Below are 13,099 nucleotides of genomic sequence, written 5' to 3'. Positions count from 1 at the left end.
CAAAACACAAAAAAACAAAGTTACAGATGAATTTTATAACTTTTTTTTAAACTGTTGGCTCCAAAACAAGTGATTTGAAGATGTTAGGAAAAGGAATTTTGAGGTACGGTTTAAGTATTTTTCACAATTTATGCGTCAAATGGTTTAAATTAATTGATAATGAAAAGAAGTCTTGCAGCTCTATTTGGCATACAGATATAAATCCATCTGATGTATGACTTCCAAATATAGAGTTTGATCTGCATTTTTAACCTTTTTCATTTTAGATTTAAATTGAACTGTGAATTAAGTGGCATCTAGGCTCATTTTAAAGTCACAAAAACCTTACTTCACGTGATTATGCACTAATGAAAACATACCTATGAATATTATATTCCATTTCTTCAGTTTTCTGCCAATCAGTCCCCCTAAATTTTCTACCCTGGACCGTTAAATAAAGATTAAAGATGGTAAAATAGGCAGAAGATATTTTAAAAACCACATATTCTCTCCTTGCCTAGGTTACGGGCTGGCCGGTCGGGCGCCAGCCGGCAGAGCAGCTCCGAGACAGAGACGCTGCCGCGGCACGGTGAACCTCGGCCGTGGAGCAGCACCGACAGCTCGGACAGCTCCAACCGGCTCGCCCCGCGGCCCGCCATCACCAAGGCGAGCAGCTTCAGCGGCATCTCCCCCGGCCTCGTCCGAGGGGACAGCACGGCCAGCAGCAAGAGCACCGGGAGGCTCTCCAAAACAGGCAAGAGAGACAGCAGGGATGGATGGGAGGCCGCAGAACAGCTTTAGTTTGTTTTATTGAGGCAGTCTGAAATACCAAAAAATTAAAATGCATTTTTTTTTATGTGTAGCTGTCAGTATTGTCTAATCTAATCTTCTTCTAAAGTCAGATTCCAGTGTACGGGTAAATTCTGAATGTAGATTTCTCTCCTCCAAAATTTCTCTGCCCTGGAAGTGAGCATGTAATTTATTCCACCAGGAAACCCTCTGTCACAGCATGAAGAGCAAAACTTTGCTAATGAGATAGTACGCTGGCTAAATGGGGAATAAAAATAGGCATTTTGCATATTGAGCTCCAAGCAAAATCCTCTGGCATTCAGGGCATCCTGAGGTCTCATCAGAACAAGTGTTTGTCGTCCTGCCGTGGTCAATAAAGTCTGCGGGCTGCCCTGTAGCCGGACAGCTGTCAAAACTTATTACTATACAGCAGCATGGTGATGGAAGAGGCTCTAAAAAAGTGTTGTAGCAGCAGTAGTATAAAACCGAGCAGTGAGGAGTTACTGCATAATGTATAAGTGCCATGCACGTCACAGAGATGAAGTTAGGGCTGCTGCCCAGCTGCAGGTGCTTACTGCACAATGTGATCCATTTGTAACTTGACTGGCTGATATTAGATGTAATGTGTTCCTCACTGCCGGTTCGTCTTCTTTATCTCAGTGAATTCAAGGTGGAAATCCTTGCTTGGCCTCTGCTCTCTCCATTTTGTTCCCTGCCGCTGTTTTCTGTCTGGCATTTTTTTTTCTGTTTTTGCCAATCTCCGAGAGGTAGCAGCAGCAGCAGCGGCGGGCTCCTTGCCTGAGCAGTTTTTTAAGTTGTTTACGAGGCGGCTGGCTGCCCTCACTTTGTGTTTTGGGAGTTTAAGTCGAGGAGACATCTTGCCTGTGCTGCTGTGTTCTCCAGCCTTTGCCCTTCTCCTGAGCCCTTGAATAACCTTTCCCGGCAACAGGCTGCACGCCATCACTGCCTGAAAACCTTGGAGCTTTAATACAATACAGGCAGAATCACCTGAAGTGAAAAGTATATTGTTTCTGCCTGTATGACATTATTTCTACATACTCCTTCAGTTTTCAGTTACTTAATTTATTCTGAAGAATGTGGAAAAAGTTAACTAGAGTATTTCCTGCTGTTGGGAACTACTGCACTGCCACTTCGAGGGAAATATTATACTTTTTTTGTTCCTCCACTACATTTATTTAGCTTGAGCTGTGACTGTACAGATTAAGACACTGTTCAAAGCCACCAGACTCCATTGTCACAAAAAAAAATTGGGTGTTTCTAACATGTTGATTTGGAACAAATGTGACACACCAAAGTGATGCAAAAAGTTGTGATCAATACTAGGTGCAGGACAGAAGTATATGTCAAAAAAGTCTACTTGTTAGATAATGCTTTCATGAACATTCATTAGTATACCACCGTGTGACATTTAAGGCCCAAAAATGTCTAAAGAAGAGCTTGCACCTGAAATGTCACACAGTGGTACATTAATTGTTCATAGGAGCAGTATCTAGTGTGCTGACTCAATTTTTCTTTTTTTTAAAAAACGCCAAAGTTTGTTAATGGAGTCTGGTGGCTTTGAATAGAGCAATAAACAGCTGTTTCTAGTTAAGCGAGAAGGACTTTTAGTGGACATATTGTGATGGGTACATCAGCTCCTAAGAATTACATTGCAGCACAACTTGCAGCTGCCGTCCAAGGCAATCGACTGCACCTCATTTTCTCCCCTAAATATATAAAATATTAAGTCCCAGGCTTAAAAATGTGGTGATATTTCCAGTGCAGCTGCATCGTGGTTTGATGGCAGCAACATGACGAAACTGAATCATCTAAAACCTTAAACACCAGATTGCAGTTCCAGTCTCTCCTTCCAAAAGCCAAGTGCTTCTTTGCACACTCACCGTTTTGCACACTGTTCAGTAATTATACAGCGAGTCATCTTCACAGACAGTGCACAGATACCAATTTCTCCATCAACACTTGCCTCAAGAGACCAGAATGCAATGCAGCCACAAGAGAGGTTGCATTATCAGCATCAGCTCCTTCCACCCTTGTGAATAACTAACGAGCTGAAAGCAACAAGTTAAAGCCATTGTGGGAAATGTAGGAAGCAGATGATGAACGTCTTTGTACTGCCTTTTCCTCAGGTTCAGAATCGTGCAGTAGCGTCGGCTCTTCGTCCAGCTCGCTGTCCCGTCCCCAGCTGCCTCTCCCAGTTTCAGCCTCGTCCTGGTCCGTCATCCCCAGCGCCCCCTTGATCCACCCGGCCGCTGACACAACCAGAGGCTCTGGACAACCTGAGATGATCAAGAGCGTCCCCTCACAGCCACCATCCGCTACAGACGCAACAAACTATTACGTGTTGCCGCTGGAAGCCTCAGGGATACCGCCCGGCAGCGTCCTGGTCAACCCACACACAGGTGGGTGATTCGGTAACAACATGTGAAGATGAAAAGCCAGAGTTTGGTTTCCTGTCTTGTAATTTTCTGGTCTGCTGATGAATATTCATGACTTGTGGACAGAGTTACAGGTTGGCACAGGGCTGCACTCGGTTTGTCCGTCAAATTAGTAGTCAGACCAAAGCATGCTGATCAAAATGCATTGAACAGATGGGAGAAATCTGTAAATATTCATCATGAGCCGAACACACAGTTGTACACTTGTGGGCTGCAAACTGAACTTCAAATGCTGCCAAGCTTGTTAATTCTCGTTGACTCTTGTCTCATCGACCATGTTTGGGTGTGTCCTTCCCTGTCACAAGTGGCATAATTCAAGCCTTTGCTTTTGTGTGATGCTGAATTATTAGCGTGTGCGCAGCTCACATCACTGCGGTTTCTGCTCTCTTCTGAATTTAATTTGACAGGCAAGCCTTTCATCCACCCCGATGGCAGTACTGTAGTTTATAACCCAGCCACGGTCGCCCCGGCTGCTGGCAGGAACCCACAGCAGGGGAAAACCCCACAGCAGCCAATCCCTGCCCCGACACAGCAGCAGCCAACCAATCACCTCCATTCTCAGGTCAGTGGCAGGACTTCGTTTTTTCAGCAGGAATCTTGACTCTTTCCTCATTAACACTGAATTCATGCAAAGACTACAGTGTGTTTTGTTTTCTAACTTCTCTAACCTCACTAACTTATAGTGTTCAAATGGGAGCTGATAGTAGGATGGTAGGAGCTGAATTGACCGTTCAGTAAACCCTTCTCACAAGTGATCCATAGCTTAGCAATCATAACTATATGATATTCTCTATTTTAGTATTTTAATTTTTCCAAAACAATACCAAAAATAAAGTAAATAGGGTGTTTATCTGCTCTAATGTGAGCTGCAGTCAGCATGTCTGGCAAACTACTACCTGCAGTAGTAACTAAACTTTACTTCCAAGGCCAAGGATAATTACATCATACTACAATATTTTGTGGGATAATAGGTCACAATTTTGAAAAAAAAAAGTGTCCCACATGGTAGTTTTATCGAGGACTGCTCATTATTCTGAAACACCAAGAGTCAGATAAACGTCCCACTGGACTGAAAGCCTGTCTGTCGGGCAGCCTGTTATCCCGAAAACAAATGGCCATCCCTATGAAAATACACACTCTGCCTGACTGCTCGCTCTGTCGATGGTGCTGAACTGGTGTGGATTTTTCTCTAAAACAGAGGCGTAGAGAACAAAGAAAACAGTATGTGTTCCTGCTCTAATGTTAGCTGCAATCATTAGCATGTCTGGCGAACTTAGTTACCACTTACATATAACTTGGCTTTACTTCCAAGGCCAAGGAGCAGTTCATGGTACATTTTTAATTTTATGGATTATCACAATAATAAAAAGTACAATGTGCTGAAATAATGTATGTGCTTAGACCTGCATGCTACTTTATCGGGGACGGCTCATTGTTCTAAAAGCACCAACTGTCTGAAATTGTCTCAGTCCATCTGTCTGGCAGCCCATTGTCCTGGAAACACCCACTGCTCCGAAAAACACACACTCGTCCTGCAGTTATTAGTTCAGTGACTGCTGTCCGAGTCCATGGTACTGAACCGGCAGGGGGTTTGACCTTTTTGTCCAACGGGGCGTTTTTCAGACTATTGGGGTTTGAGAATAATGGGCTGTCGGAACAATGGCAGGTAATGTTAACGCCTCTGCCCTGCTCAGCTCCTGCTGCACAAGATAACATTATGTTCACTAAACACATCAGTCAGTCCTCATCCTACAAGTCTGTTCTCTAGAAACATTAAAAGTGAAAACATACTGCTCGAAAATACAAAAATAACCTCTGTGTTGCTTGCTTAAGTACGAAAGCTAAGCAGCTAAATAGGATTGTGCTAGAATAAGTGGTCCAATCTTCCATTTTTTATTATAATACTTTGAGTAACTGGCTCTGAACTGCAATGCAAAAACACAATTTCTTTGTTTCCATGGGTTTTACATGCTTAAGCAGCCCATCAACATGACAGTTTTCTGCGTGGAACATCCAGTCTTTTAGCATATTATGTGTGTAGCCATCTTGTGCATATTTAAGACATTTTTCCAAGCTTCTCATTTTAAAACAGATGAGCTTGAGACATTAAAAAGTCAGCCACGGAGAGACTTTTCAACCCATTTTATGGAGCTAATGTTAGCTGCAAGTATCTGTCTCTGTGTCTGTCTGAAGTCATCGCCCCATTGTTTAAAAAAGTACCAAGAATTTCAACAGTTAAATCCTCCTGTTATAACAACAGTAACTAAGCGGAGGCAGGGTTTAGCAATCGGTCAGTTGAAGCTCCCACTATGTTACCAGCATCCTTCGTCCAGTCTCATCTCCTGTTCCCTCTGTCCATTTTCTTCTTCCCTTCCCTCCTCAGCCGATCTGTCCTCCTCTCCAGCTGTCCTCTGAGCCTGTCCACAACCCAACGGTCTCGTATCCTCTTCCTCCTCCTCCTCTTCCTCCTTCTCAGTTCCTGCCCGTCTGTCCTAACCAACAATACACTGTGGTACAGAACTTCTATTTTTTCCATTGTATTATCCTTCCTCCCGCTCCATCTTCTGTCAGACCTGGCTCATTGAAGAGTGTATTAATAGAGTTTTCTTCGAGCAGTCGAATTAATAATCTGACACTGATGTACAAAAAGTCCAGAAATTATGTTCAGTTTGATCTATAGAAATGCTTTGAGCTCTGTTTTGACCCAGGTCTTTATATTTTTTGTATGTGCCTTTAAATGAGCTCTTGAATGAATTTCCCTCTGTGATATATTTAAAATGTAGGCACATTATTTGCCACATTTATCACATTGTTTGCCCCCAGAAAAGGTTATCATTGTCTGCTTTTAAATTGTGAGTTTGGTATCCATGATCAGTGTAGTTCTTGTGCATAATTGGAGGTTTAGGTTATCAAGACTCTTAATGGTATCTGAAATCAAGCACGGTATTATCTCACCTTTGCAAACTTCAGAACACCTTATTATTCCCCCCATTAACTATTCAGTTCGTGTGTTTTTTTGGTGGAAAGGTGTATCTAAATCCAGCAGGAGCCATTCCCCACATATATAGATCATGCATTCACTTAACCTCATTTCTGACCTGGTTTTAGTGAAAGACATGCCTCTGTGACTAATTATGCCTGTGGAAAGTTCCATTAATATTTAATTCATCACCAGATGTTAGAGCTGAATAATCCATGACTAAAAACACTACTTTTCCAACAACATGTCAGAACTGACCTGAGCCGGCGTGCCGTGGTGATGCAGATCACTTTACACTCTGCTGGTCTCTGCAGACCCGGGTCACATTTAAACTCCCTGCATTTGTTTAAAACCTTCAGGGGGAAAGTCAGTTTCGCAAATGTCTGTGATTTAGCACTTAACTTAGGAGTCAGCTGACTCTCTGGTGGTTGAACTGTATCGACCCATATTCTGAGCAGATTTAATGATTTAAAAACTGTGGTTCTGATCGCCAGTGCTCAGTATGTATGCATGATTTTGGATATTTTCAGCCATGATTTCCAACTCATTTTGGCTGCTGCCAGTATGATATATGCACATATTTTTTCATCATCTTATTGGTCTATGATATTGGCAGAAATGTGCATTTTTGGCCATTCTGATTAGGGATGAAAGGATTACCGGTTTCAAAATAAACCGCCGTAAAATTGTTGGTATCTGTTGTTGCATTGCATTTACCTTTTGTCCAAAATGTAACACTTGTCTATCCCTCCAGCCTGACGCCCTCAACGCCCAGTTCAGTCACATGACTCTGGCGCAGCAGCAGCCAAGCGACAGCGGGGCTTCAGCTCCGGACGCCCGCCACTTTCCCACTGTGTACCATCACCACCCCTCCCCCATGGTATTGCAGGGAGCTCCTCCTCCTCCTCCTCAGCAGCAGCAGGTTGCTAGCTACATGGTGGCCGGGCCATCGGGAGGACACCCGGGGGTGCTGCAGGGTCAGCCCGTCGCGCTCCAAACCCCGGGCCCCAACCACGCGTATCCCAGCTCCACCCCGGGCCCCGCTGCTTTCCCCGGGTCCACGCTGAACCAGCAGCTGCTCCAGCAACACACCTACATCCAACAGCCTGTCCAGCAGGTAGACACATCTTCATCTCGTTCATAATGATTTCCATTATTGATTAGCCCGCTGATCGCTTTCACTTTTAATCGATTAGTTGTTTGGTTCAGAAAATGGCAAAAAAAATATTTAGTCAACCACCGAAAGATAAGTTTACTGTGGTACAGGACTAAAGAAACAGAAAATAGTCATGTTTGAGAAGCTGAAAAAGGAGAATTTGGACAGTTTTTCCTAAAAACAATGCCTCAAAACGATTAAATTATCAGAATAGTTGGGGATAAATTTAATAGTTGCCAAGTAATTAATTAATCGACCGATCGTTGAAGCTCTGCTGTCAATATCTGTTTGAGAAAGTGTTGATTTGTCTGTAGGCCTCTGCCATGAGTCACTCCTGCAGTGGAAAAGCAGCTTTATGACTAATCCTTCATTTCTCCTGTTGCTGTGAAGTGCATTCAAATGGAGACTGCTGATGTGTCACCCGGTCCTTGAATTCGTGTTAATGCGTCTCTTACAGATGTCCACGTGTTACTGCTCTTCAGCCCACCACCCCCACTGCTCCAGCCAGCAGCAGCACTACCGGCCCCCCGTCAACCCGCTGCCCTATAACTGCCCTCAGAGCCAAAACCTGCCCCAGCAACAAGGTATGAATGCAGCCATTTTACAAAAATCAGTGTGAAAGGAGCAATATGGAAATCATAAAATAAAATATGTCATCAGAGATTAAGGAAACTAAGGTACTACAGCCAGTGTGGGCTCAGCTATACATCTTAATCCTAACCTATTTAATATACCATCTATGGCTCCAACTCACTATCTGGACTGCTCCTTTTGACTGATGGTGGCTTTTTCAGCAGTTGAAAAGGTTCATAAAATGTTAAAAATTCAGCTGTAAATGAGACTAAATGACCTGGTTGGATCAACTAATTTTTCACAAAAACACAGGTACCCTCAGCCACACCAGACCCAGCCTATTTTACACTTAAATTGTTATTAAATCCAGTTCAAAGTTGTGTCGTGTGACAAACGCACCTTGATACCAAGAAACTGCAGGTTTTCCTTCATTCCTCCTCATTTCTGTGATGAACAAAAGCTACAACTGTTTCATACGTGGCTTTGAAATAGTTGCATGTTGGATCTAAAGACAAATCAAAGCGTGTTTTTAATGAATAAGGTCTGCGGCCTCTGATGTGAAGCGACTGATTTTTTTTTTTTTTTCTTCCTTGGATTTCCAGACTCCACGTTGTCAAGAGCAAAGCTCAGCCTTGCTGCTAAATCAAGAGTCGTACTGTATCAATAGACTTTGTTAACTTCCACTTTCAGCTCTTAGATAGTATTTTATTGTTGTTGTTCTTGTTTGTTTCTTCACAAGGGAGCTCTGCCAGCCGCGGTCCGACGGCTCCACTGAAGGACAAATCTTTCTCCCTTTCTTTCCTCTCTGTTTGTTTGTTTTCACGAGTTCAGATGTCTCCCCGGGAGTCATCCACTTGATTATTCTGTTTCTGCTTTCTTTTTTTTTTTTTCTTTTCACCACAGGAGTTGAGATTGTTAGCTCCTGCTCGGTCTTTTCTCACACACACACACACTCTCTTGCTTAACTGGATGTAATGTTGGCATGCACACACACACACACACACACACGTCTGTGTAAGTGGCTGCGGCACTATTCTGTCATCTGTAGGCTGCAAATGCGGCTTCCCTGCTGGGGACCTGGGGAATAGACAGCGGACAAATGAAGCTGACCTACAAAGGCAAAGGACAGCAATTATTTCTCAGGGAAACAGAAAAAATGACTCGTTTCCCTTCTGTTTTTGCATTAATTAAAAAAGAAATATATATATATATGACCAGCTAAAGGTGAAGATACTGTGTCGTGCCTTGCACACATAATAAATAAGTTATCAGTGGAAATTCTCTGATGGTCCCAGTCGGTGTCCACAGAGGAACCTGCGAATGTTTCCTCTCACTTGCATCAGACGGTCGCCACCACCACAGGGCTTCAGCTTCAGTCATGGTCATTCTGGGAAAGCCGCTTGTATTTTATGCGAAGGGATTGAAGGATTTGTCTTCCTTCCTCTTTACTGCTGGATGATGCTAGATGCTATTGGTTGTACTACAAATTCAGTGTCGTTGCTAGAAAGAAAATGGGACAAATTTTATTTCCAGTGGAAAATACATGAAATAAGAGCACCTTTTCTTTTGAGGAATGATGAAAAACATCAACAACAGCAGTCACAATAATACATCTCAGGCTCAGGATGTGAGGATTCACTGTTTTTCCTTGTCATATATGATAATAAACTAAATATCTTTATTTTTAGAGTGTTAGGCAGTCAAAATGAGGAACTTGAGGAAGGTGCTTGATGCCTTTAAGGCCATCGACCAAAATAACCCAGTACCAAGTAGTATGGAAAATTCTCCGTCAAATGATTTGTGCATTTTGTACCCACATCCTCAAAACAAAGACTTTATATGATTTTACTCACAGCCAGTCATCACCAATGAGGCGTATGATTGGCCCTCTACCACAGTTCAGCATGCAGAGATTCAACCAAGATGTTTCAAGTGTGTTTTTACTACACGCCTGTGATTCATACTTCAGGAATGCTTCCATTTACATTTATCATTTCAAGCATTTTTTAAGCTGAAATGCCAAACATGCTCTGTTTTCAGCTTCTTTAATGTGAGAATTTGCTGCTTTTTTGATCATAGATGTCAATAAACTAAATATTTTTTTGGTTTTAGACTCTTAGTCAGATTAAATAAAGAATTTGAAAATGCCACCCTGAGCGCAGGAAAGTTATAATGGCCATTTTTCCCTGTTTATAGTCATTTATCGAGAAAACAGTTTAAACAAGAAATGAATTTGGCAGATTAATCGACAAAGAAAATTAGTTAGAACCCAAATTACAGTGTAAATTAAATGACATTGCTAGAAAGGAAATGAAGCTAACCTTAGTTTCATTGGAAGTAATTTGAAAGAAAAGCATGTTTTCCTCTAATGAATAATGAAAAATCTTAACATATTTTAAACGATACTTTCATATAGAGCTGAAGAAATTAGTCAGTTTATCATTTCAATCATTTTTCAAGCAGAATTGCCAAACATTGTCTAATTACAGCCTCTCCACTGTGAGGACTGGCTGCTTTTCTTTGTCATATATGATAAGAAGCTGAATAGAGTGTTATTCTTATAAAACAGGGATTTTCAAGATGCCACCATGGGCTCAGGGAAATTAAAATGAGCATTTTTCACTGCTGTCTGACATTTATCGACAAAACAATTTAAATGAATTCGGCAGATTAGTCGATAATGAAAATTAGTTACAACCCTAATTGCAGTGTAAACTAAACGACTGCGAGGAAGAAAATGTGGCGAAGTGTGCTTTCAATCAAAGTGACATTTTAAAGAATGACATTTTTTACTAAACAGTACAAAAAACAAATGCACACACACACACACACACACACACACACACACACACACACACACACACACACACACAGCCAGGCGAGAACATAGACACCCTGCAGTATCTATTATGAGGCGAATGAGACAGGTAGGAAGTCAGCTGTTTGGGCCTTTGACGACAGGATTCTTTTTAATTCAAACGGTGTCCGGAGGCTTTACTTTATTAGAAGTGTGATTTAACACCAAAGAGGAAGAGCTGTGAACCTGAGAGGCGGGATGCGGGGCCGGGACGCTGTCTGAGAGGCCTCTATGAATCTCACAGTGAACCGGTCTCTTTTTCAGCCCCTCACTCCTCAGCTGCAGGACGTGGACAGGCTGGAGGACGGAGTGTGTGTGCGCACAAGGCAGAAACTCCTCTTTCAAGAAACACACATTCGGTTAACGACACTTGCGTGAAACGAGGGAGAGTCTGAAGGAATTTCCTAAGTTAAGAAGTCACAATCGTCCCTAATCTGCTGCCTGCTGGAATGGAATAAAATGGGTGCGTTTGATATTACAGTCATTTCATGCTTGGTTTGTAAGTGAAGGTGGGGGAGACGAGGGTGGATAAAAATAGTCCTCCCCCTCTCTGTTCCTCGCGGAGCACTTTCATTGTCTAGTTGTACTTTTCTCCCAGGGCGGCAGACTGTAAAGACACCTTCACAAAAGGACGTCCTCTCCTTTGTCACTCGGATTACCGTGTGTGTGTGTGTGTGTGTGTCACGAGGGACAGTATTTTCAAATGTCTCTTTTTGTCACCTTGACATTTAAGTGTCGTGATTCTCTGCCCCCACCCCTCGGGCTAGGAATAAAGTGCCGCCATTTTAGGCCATTCGGAAAATGGACGGATATGTGTGACTTTGTATCGTCTTTTGGGTGTCATTTTCTCCGGGCCGCTCCAAATGGCTTTTTAACAAGTACTGTAGAAATGTGATCCCATTTTCTGTTTAGGCCCTGAACTTAATCACTCGTTGAAGTGGAAGTTTGTTTTGTTTTTTTGTTTTTTTCGTGCAGGCAGGCAGGGAAACGGCTCGGTCACTCGGGTTGCAGGTTCAGGCCACTGCAGGCTAAATCAAATTTATTGACTTTCTCATTTATTCCAAGTGCCTCAAACCTGCTTAGCTGTAACAGCTCAACTCCCCGAGCCGTCCGCAATCCTTCAATCTGCTGCTCAGTCTGGTGTTCTTCTGATGGCGAGCACATTTCACAGCTTTTATTTTACGGTGCACCATCAAGACTTAACTTTGTATCAAATTAAATGAAAACTAGAAATATTATGTTCTTAATTAGACAGTATTGGACCCTTTGTTAGACCCTTTAATAGATTTCTGTCCCTAATTACCCTCAAATAAAGCCTAATAAGGGTCTAATAAAGGGTCTAAACTGTCTAATAAATAATTGTAATGCAAAGTACAACTTGTCACTTGTTAGTGTACTGTAAAATAAAGTGAGACCCATTTCCCTTTACAATCTATGAAATCTTGAATTATTTTTCATGCACAAATCTTGATAACCAGCCTCTTATCAGCGGTGTCTTTTGGCTCTGTTCCACAGGAATCATGAATATTAATCTCAGTGTTTTCGTGTCTTGTTATTATCGCTGTGTTGCTATCAGGAGTCTCTTTTCATTCGGTCACAGCGTTGTGCCTTTTCTCATTTTGCCTCAGTGCACCAAGCCGTGATGCCAAACCCAGCGTCCAGCTACCAGACCGTAGTGGGCGTGCAGCCAACACCCAACCTCGCTCTCACTGGCAACCAGCAAAGCAATATGGGCAACCAGATGCAAGGCATGATGGTCCAGTACCCTCCAATGCAGTCTTATCAGGTACTGTGATGATGAGATGGTGTCAGATAGATTAATATTAGCAAGTCAAAAAAAATGAAAAAGAGCATTCGGTTCATTTTGTTATGAATTTTCGGAATGAAATTTTGCTATTTGTTTTTCTCTGAGGAGGCTGCCAGTCGCTCTGTATTCATGTCAAGTCACAGGAAGAAAACAGAGCTTCAAAAATAAGAGCGTGCACTTGATATTAGCAGAAAATGCCAGTGTTGACTTTGGAGGGGGTTTTTTGTCCTTAGGATTACGGAAAATAAAACATGGTGACCCAGTGGATTTTGAAATGTCTAATAGAGGAATGCAAAACTGGAGTGCTCATTTAAAACAGACTTTGGCAGTGCAGTCAGTGTCAGAAAAACACTTCATTTGATGCTAAGAGCTTATGCAACTAAGAAAATAACTATTTGCATTTTTTTTTTACTTTCATCATTTGCTGTAATTAGTCAGTAAATTCAGTTTTCTGTATTTTGCACCTTTTTTTTTGCTTGATTTCATTTTTTACCTGCTATTT

General features: G+C 42.2%; 1 protein-coding gene across 11 annotated transcripts in view; it reads left to right on the top strand.

Moving 5' to 3' along the window:
- r3hdm1 (R3H domain containing 1) overlaps positions 1-13,099 on the top strand; it is a 55,065-nt gene that overhangs the window by 31,939 nt on the left and 10,027 nt on the right. For 8 of the 11 annotated variants that reach the window (XR_014769265.1, XM_084713520.1, XM_084713521.1 and 5 more), the window contains 7 exons: positions 501-733; positions 2,916-3,188; positions 3,632-3,786; positions 5,608-5,736; positions 6,959-7,321; positions 7,818-7,944; positions 12,419-12,576. Coding sequence is in view for 10 of the 11 variants with exons in the window: in XM_084713520.1 (XP_084569646.1) it covers positions 501-733; positions 2,916-3,188; positions 3,632-3,786; positions 5,608-5,736; positions 6,959-7,321; positions 7,818-7,944; positions 12,419-12,576 (1,438 nt within the window). In the remaining variant the exon portion in view is untranslated. The remainder of the gene's footprint in view (positions 1-500; positions 734-2,915; positions 3,189-3,631; positions 3,787-5,607; positions 5,737-6,958; positions 7,322-7,817; positions 7,945-12,418; positions 12,577-13,099) is intronic. The other 3 variants (XM_084713524.1, XM_084713523.1, XM_084713526.1) reach the window with 1 other exon arrangement.

The sequence above is a fragment of the Lutjanus erythropterus genome, chromosome 24 (assembly GCF_056507025.1).
Source record: "Lutjanus erythropterus isolate fLutEry1 chromosome 24, fLutEry1.hap2, whole genome shotgun sequence".
Lineage (NCBI taxonomy): Eukaryota > Metazoa > Chordata > Actinopteri > Lutjaniformes > Lutjanidae > Lutjanus > Lutjanus erythropterus.
Note: the sequence above shows the minus strand (reverse complement) of the source record. Positions and strands in the feature narration are given on the sequence as shown.